The sequence below is a fragment of the Dipodomys ordii genome, unplaced genomic scaffold (genome assembly GCF_000151885.1).
Source record: "Dipodomys ordii isolate 6190 unplaced genomic scaffold, Dord_2.0 Scaffold56, whole genome shotgun sequence".
NCBI lineage: Eukaryota > Metazoa > Chordata > Mammalia > Rodentia > Heteromyidae > Dipodomys > Dipodomys ordii.
Window position 1 is genome coordinate 6976125 of NW_012267272.1, and position 7527 is coordinate 6983651.

The window sequence follows — 7527 nt, forward strand, 5'->3', positions numbered from 1 at the left end:
CTTCAGCTCAAGGCTAGCGCTCTACCACTTGAGCCACAGTGCCACTTCCGGCTTTTTTCTTTTTGCTTATGTGGTGCTGAGGAATTAAACCCAGGGCCTCAGGCATGCAAGGCAAGCGCTCTACCACTGAGCCACCTTCCCAGCCCTTCCTAATAATTCTTTATCGAGGAGAAGAGTATCTTCAATCAGAAAGAGAGCATTCAATATTTCATTCTCATCAAAGGAAAATGGGTTAATTGTTCTAGTTTACCAGACCATTTGAGACACCAAAAGATCCTAAGTTTTACAGTACTTCCACCATGATCAACCTGTTAGTGAAAGGGAAATAATACTGGCTTGCAACAGCAATAGAATTATTCCAGTAAAAATAATCCTGAATCCCAAGTAACTTGCATTTTGAATTTTTTGTCATTCGTGGGGCTTGAACTCTGGGCCTGAGAACTTTTCCTCAGCTCTTCAGCTCAAGGAAAGCACTCTACCACTTGAGCCATAGTGCCACTTCCAGTTTTCTGGTGATTAACTGGAGTAAGAGGCTCACAGACTTCTGCCAGGGCTGGTTTTGAACCATGATCTTCAGATCTCAGCCTCCTGAATACTAGGATTACAGGCATGAGCCACCTGTGCCCGGCTACATTTTGAATTCTTATGCTTTCACTTTATATAACTTGTCAGTGTTATGGGCTTGGTTTGGTTTTATTTTTCGTTTGTTGTACTTCTTTGGCCAATTTCTATAATATTGAGAAAAGATGAGCAATAAACAGTCCCTATTCAAAGAATCTCTCCTCTAAACTAGGTTACAGAGCTACTAAATTTGGAGTCTTATATTACTCTTCAGAGACTGATAATTTGTATTTCTTACCACATTCCACTTGTGTATCATAGCGATACAACTGCCTAACCTCGTGGTTACTGCTATGGCAGTTGCTGGGATCCTGGAGAGCATTCTTCTCACCAGCAGAGTCCGTGCTTTGTATCTGTCTTTGTAAACATGTGGAATAGTGCAACCCTGCCATAGACAACATGCCCTGAATAGCTTCTTCTTCTGTGCTAGTCGAGGTAGAACATTCCCTAAAGAAATGGTAATCCAAAAAAAAACAGGTCTATTATTTCTGATGACATTTTCATTAAAACTGAAAAAAAAATTCACAGCATTTACATCACAATGTAGAGCAATTGCTACCAACAGCAAAAATACCTTTTAATTGGAATTTCACTTCTAGACGGCTTCTGGCTCTTCTGAAGGAAATTCCTTATCACATCAGGTTCCTCCTTAGAGTTCGATGTTATTTCTTGTTTCTTTTCATCACCTGAACTTTCAGACTCTTCAGTGGTGAAATGAATTTTCTGAGATAATTTAACAGAAAAAAAGCTATATGAAAAATTGACCAATATTATATAAACCAATCAAAAAGAATATCTATCTAGAGATAGCTTCATCTTAATTATTGTAGAGTAACATGTATCATAAAAGAATCTCTAGTAACTATAGTAACAGCCTGCTGAGTGAAAAGCACAATATTGGCTTTAATGTAAAATAAAATGTAACCTGTAAGAAATAGAAGCCACAATAAGACCAAAATTAGCAGAAGAATTTCTCCCTCCAACCTTTCCAAAACAGTCAAAGGCTACTTAACAAACACAAACAGTAACAGGATGGTGTGGTCACAATAACCAATATAGGAAGACCCCAGGTTAACAGGTTGAGGGAAGAAGGCTTTGGGAAAAGCTGTCATAATCTTTCCAGATGAAGATCCATGCTCATCTTCCCATAAAATGACACACAAGTCATCAGGTTTCATGCATACCAATGCAGTGCAATCAGGTCCAGAGTCTTCTGAATCAGAAATATCAGAATATTCTGATGATCTATTCCTGAGTTCTGATTTCACACTTGTAAAAAACCCTGGTGAAGAGAAAATTCACGAGAAAACGAGAAAGTGATTAGAACTTCACGGTCAAGGTGGCAAGAGGATCTCTGAAGTCTGCCAACTATAGGGTATCTATCAATCTCTAGTTCTAGTTCTCCTTTCTTATGCCTTGTTTTTTCCATTTCCTTCTCCCCCAAAGTCTTTCTCCCAAACTGATCAAGATACAGATAGATGTCCATTCTTAAAATGTTTGTGGTATTTATTGAACATGATTATATATTCCTTGTATATGAGGGATGACTAACTTTCTAGAAAAGAATGTTTAAAACTAAAATTAACTACAAGACACTTTTCACTTTCTTTTGCATTAGGTCTCTCAGTAAGAGAACAAAAACATAGCTCTCCCAAACTTAAAATACATTCATATAGACTGTGAATTCAGTTAGCTTATAACCTGGGCTTTCCCGTGGTCCATCTCTTTCATAAGGCTCTGCACAGAGCAATTATTCCAAAAATTTCTAGTGGTTGGGGACTCTGCCTTTGCCCTGACAGATAAACAAAGGTAGAGTCCCCAACCCATAAGAGGACCAAACTAACCTGGAACTAATAAGAATTACCTATTCATTTTGAAGAATACATAATTAATAATTAATTTTATATGAAACCCTTATAAATACTAAAATATTTTAGCTACTTTTTAAAATAGAAGGGCAGATAGAGCTCAAGCCCCACTACTGACCAAAAAAAGAGAGAGATCTTTCATGCGATTGTTTCTAACATATATAAGATTATGTCTTTGTTGCCTTGTATGTCCCTCCCCCATGGTACAACCCCTTTCATTATATATGATGTTGGTATATGTGGAGGAGAAGGGAAAAAACAAATTGTTAAAACAGGAATCAGGAGGACCCAATGCAACAATGAGATGTACAAGTCGTTATGTCGAAAAACGAACTTTACAACTTTGGTGGGGGGGGATGGAGGAGGGGGAAGATACGAAGGGATGGGAAGGGGAAACAAAGCAGGAGGCTACAAAAATGCTTGATAAGAAATGTGCTCATTATCTTACCCACGTAATTGTAACCCCTCTGTACAGTATTTTCACAATAAAAATATATTTAAATAAAAATAGAAGGGCAGGGTTGGGGAGGTGGCTCAGTGGTAGAGTGCTTGTCTTGCATGCATGAGGCCCTGGGTTCGATTCCTCAGCACCACATAAGCAGTAAAAGCTGGAAGTGGCGCTGTGGCTCAAGTGGTAGAGTGCATGCCTTGAGCTGAAGAGCTGAGGGACAGCACCCAGGCCCAGAGTTCAGGCCCCACAACCAACAAAAAATAAATAAAATAAAATAGAAGGGCATATAGAGATCTTGAAAAATGTTAGGAAATTAAAAATTTCATTCAGGGAAGAAAGGTCTTGAGATGTTACTAAGGTGTCTGATATTACTATTACTGTACTACTTTATTATTTCCATTATTACTCTATTGGATAAGCAATTAATAGCTCAGTAAGAAGCTTTTTTGACAAAAGGCAGTCAAATAACTCCATAGTACCTGAATTCCCAATAGCTTCAGATTGATGATATATATTTCCTAATTCTGAAACCACATACATGTTAGCAAAAATTATACATACAAGTATGTTAATTAAGAGTCCTTTTAAAGGTCTCTAAAAACTATAACCACACTTGAGTTTCACTAGTCCCCAACACCCTTCCCATACTGATAATAATCCCTGCTACTACACCTCAGTTAGCATTCACATTCAGCATTTCCCTCTCTGGTAGGTGAACTATTTGCACATACCTCAAGATTTTTCAAAGCAATGTGAGGAACACAAACGTTTTCCATCTCACTATAAACTTAAAACTTTAAAATTAGCAAGTTTTTTATTGCCACTTTAGTAAAGGGGAAACCCTTAAACAATTACAGGAAAAAAAAAAAGAAAAACATACTATTAAGTGGTTTTTGAGATTCTTCGCTCTCTGTCCCCTCTATTCCTGAACTTTCTTCCATCTTCATGGTTGCCTTTTTGGTCCTTCTCTTATCCTCTTCATTTTCACTATCTGCTGTGTAAAGACTCTGATCTGCGAAGGGCTGCCTCTCATCTCTGTACCATGGAGAAAATAATGTAGTCAGAAACAGGGTAAAGCTCTAGTACCTTTCCCTTCATTTGCAGACAGAGTATAGACTTGAGATTGTTTCCCCAAATCACAGTTGGCTGCCCAACAGAACAGACTAAAGATTAAATGAGCAAAGGGAATCCACTGAAGGTTAATCAATCTAATTCTTGGATCTACTTTACATACTTAATTATTCTTCCATTTGTCAGCAGTAATCGTAGATCGTTATCTTTTGCTCTCCATTCAGGTACTGTAGAAGATGGCTGGAGATGTTTGTTGAACTTTCCATTCAGTTTAGAGCTCAAGATGTCCTTAAAATATAAAAGCAGAACTGACTTAACCTCTATCTTCAGACACACCTACTCAATGGAAGAAGATACATGCTTCCCCTCCTCCCTGCCTTGCTGGGTGGCAGACAGACATCTAAGTTTGAGAATACGCAGTAATCCCATACTCCAGAATTGATCAAGCCAAAGCCTGAGTATAACACATCTTTCAGGAAGGCCATTAACATTAAAATACATTCTGGAATATAGAATATAAAATCTGCATGAAGAAAATCCAAAGAAAGGTCACCCTTATAGAAGTTGAAAAACTGGAGATACAGCCTTAGGTTTTTTTTGTTTCCATTTCTTCCTGCTTGAATTACAGCTACAGGGCCTTCCCATTTACCCTGACCTTGACCTCATACCTTGTTTTTCCACCAGGCAATGTCAGCAGACACGTAATAATAGGCACAATGGCCACCATGTGACAGAAATAAACATGAGTACCTGGTTTTTAATACATAAGAAGTACTTCCACCCGCCACTGGTGGTTCTCATCTGTAATCCTAGCTATTCAGGAGGCTGAGATATGAGGATCATGGTTAGAAACCAGCCCAGGCAAGAAAGTATGTGAGAATCTTATCTCCAATAAACCACTCAGAAAACTGGAAGTGGCACTGTGGCTCAAGTGGTTGAGTGCTCGCCTTGAGCTGAAGAGCTGAGGGACAGCGCCTTGAGCTGAAGAGCTGAGGGACAGCGCCAAGGCCCAGAGTTCAAGCCCTGACCAAAAAAAAAAAAAATACTTCCTATTTTTCCTTAATAATAAATAGAACTTTTCCACAGTAAACTTCCCCAGATGGCTATAGGTTAAGTAGACTTAAGAACATCATAATCAGCCAGTTCAAAGCCAGCCCAGGCAAGAAAGTCTGTGAGACTCTTATCTCCAAGTGGTGCTGTGGCTCAAGTGGTAGAGTGCTTGCTTGCCTTGAGCTGAAGAGCCCAGGGAAAACGCCCAGGCCCCCAGAGTTCAAGCACCACAACGGACAAAAAAAAAAAAAAAGAACATCATAATCTTAAGATCATGTGTTATATCAAATTTAAAACATTTAATGTTATAATATCTATATAACTTCCTTAAATACTTTGCTCCAGAGAAACGTCTATTTTATTCATTTTAGATTATTGCCTATTTTCTACTTAAGATATAAAATTACAGACGATACAAACCTCATCACAAGTTCATGATCAGGTTTAACAAAAGCACTACACTCATCTCATTGCTGCCTCCTGCTGCCAACTTCGTCCAGCACACCAGCATTCCTCCAACTTAAATGAGTATATTCTAACTGTCTTCCAGGGAATCAGGCTCGCACTGATGGCTCAAGGACAGGCTTTCTGCATTTGTCCTTTCTCTGAATGCAATGCTACTCCTCAATCTCTGTCCATTTGTGTCCTTCCTTTTATTTATCATCAAACATCACCACCTAAGAGACTGAGTACTCCAGCTAACCTAAACCCTCTTTATTCTCTGTTGGTTCTAGATTCCTTTAGTACATTTGGCAGCTGAAATACAGTTTTAATATATAGTTCTGTCTCCCCCAATCTTCCAACTTGAACTCATTTGAATACTTCATGACAGTATGAACTTGTTTGCTCACTCTGGCATCTTTTCCAGAACCTAGAAGAGCACATGGTATTTTTTTTTTTTTTTGGGTCCGGTCGTGGGGCCTGAACTCTGGGCCTGGGCGCTGTCCCTCAGCTCTTCAGCTCAAGGCTAGCGCTCTACCACTTGAGCCACAGCACCACTTCCGGCTTTTTTCTTATGTGGTGCTGAGGAATTGAACCCAGGGCCTCAGGCATGCAAGACAAGCGCTCTACCACTGAGCCACCTTCCTAGCCCCGAGCACATGGTATTTGGTAAATTAAAAACATGACAGTGCTGGGCAATGGTGGCACTCAGGGGGCTAAGATCTGAGGATTGTGGTTTACAGCCAGCCTTGGCAGGAAAGTCCATGAGACTCTTATCTTCAATAAACTACTTAAAAAAACCACAAGTGGAGCTGTGGCTCAAGTGGTAGAACACTAGCCTTAAGCAAAAGAAACTCAGGGACAGCGCCCAGGCCCAGAGTTCAAGCCCAAGGATCAGCAAAACAAACAAAAAAACATGACAACAAGTGAATGAGGTCTAGTCATCCTAACTGTATACCCAGGCCAAGAACGATTAAGCATTCTGCCCTAATGCCCTGCCATTAATGTATTGGCGAACTCCTTAAAAATATATAGCAAATATTAGATAGCAAGAACAAACTGTTGTTTAATTACCATTTAAAAGAACTTTAAGGAACTACCAAGTTTCTTCTTCTTATAATGAAACATAATACTTGCCTCTTCCCATGGACACATCTCCAATCTTTTGAGGACCTCCCTTGTATGGAGCTCTAAGATATCTAGATTAGAAGGAGTTCGGACATTATGATCTCGAAGTTTCCTCATCTTTCTTCGGGAATGGTATGGGGAAGTTGATTCATTTGAGGACCGAGAAACTGGACACACAGTAGAGATTCCCTGAGATTTAACTGGCTTGCCATTTTCTTCCTTTAAGAATTAAATTGAGTATGTGTTACGAGAAATTTACTATATACATATCTAACTAAATAATAAGGCATATAAATATTTTGGAAAACAAAACAACATTCCATTTAATCAAAAAAGAAAAAGACCAAATTAAAGTCTGAGGTTTCCAGAGATCTCTATTCATTTTTCCCCAGTATGATAATTTTGATCTGGCTTTGTTTTTTGTTTTGTTTCATTGTTGTTGTGCCTCAGCATTCTGAGTCATGAGATTACAGGTATAAGCTACCACAACAGACTCCTTGATTTTCAGTATCATAGTAAAAGTTTCTTGTATTCTGCTGTATGGACATAGCATCATTATTGACCTAATACTTTCCGGAAGCTATTTAGGCTGCTTTTACTTCTTTCCTATGGTGAACATCCTTTCCACCAGCTGTATATCTGCAATACTTACTTTTAAAATTAAAGACACCAGGGGCTGGGAAGGTGGCTCAGTGGTAGAGTCCTTGCCTTGTATGCATGAGGCCCTGGGTTCAATTCCTCAGCACCACATAAGCAAAAAGAAAAAAGCCGGAAGTGGTGCTGTGGCTCAAGTGGTAGAACGCTAGCCTTGAGCTGAAGAGCTGAGGGACAGCGCCCAGACCCAGAGTTCAGGCCCCACAAAAATGAAAATAAATAAATAAATAAAATAAAAAAGCA

At 39.2% G+C, this 7527-nt stretch overlaps 1 protein-coding gene across 1 annotated transcript in view; it reads right to left on the minus strand.

Moving 5' to 3' along the window:
- Positions 1-7527, minus strand: part of Kdm7a (lysine (K)-specific demethylase 7A) — a 77447-nt gene that overhangs the window by 10926 nt on the left and 58994 nt on the right. Inside the window, 7 exon segments of the mRNA XM_013021559.1 lie at positions 46-65; positions 791-1068; positions 1196-1344; positions 1806-1903; positions 3821-3975; positions 4175-4299; positions 6640-6849. Of these exon segments, the coding sequence (XP_012877013.1) occupies positions 46-65; positions 791-1068; positions 1196-1344; positions 1806-1903; positions 3821-3975; positions 4175-4299; positions 6640-6849 (1035 nt within the window).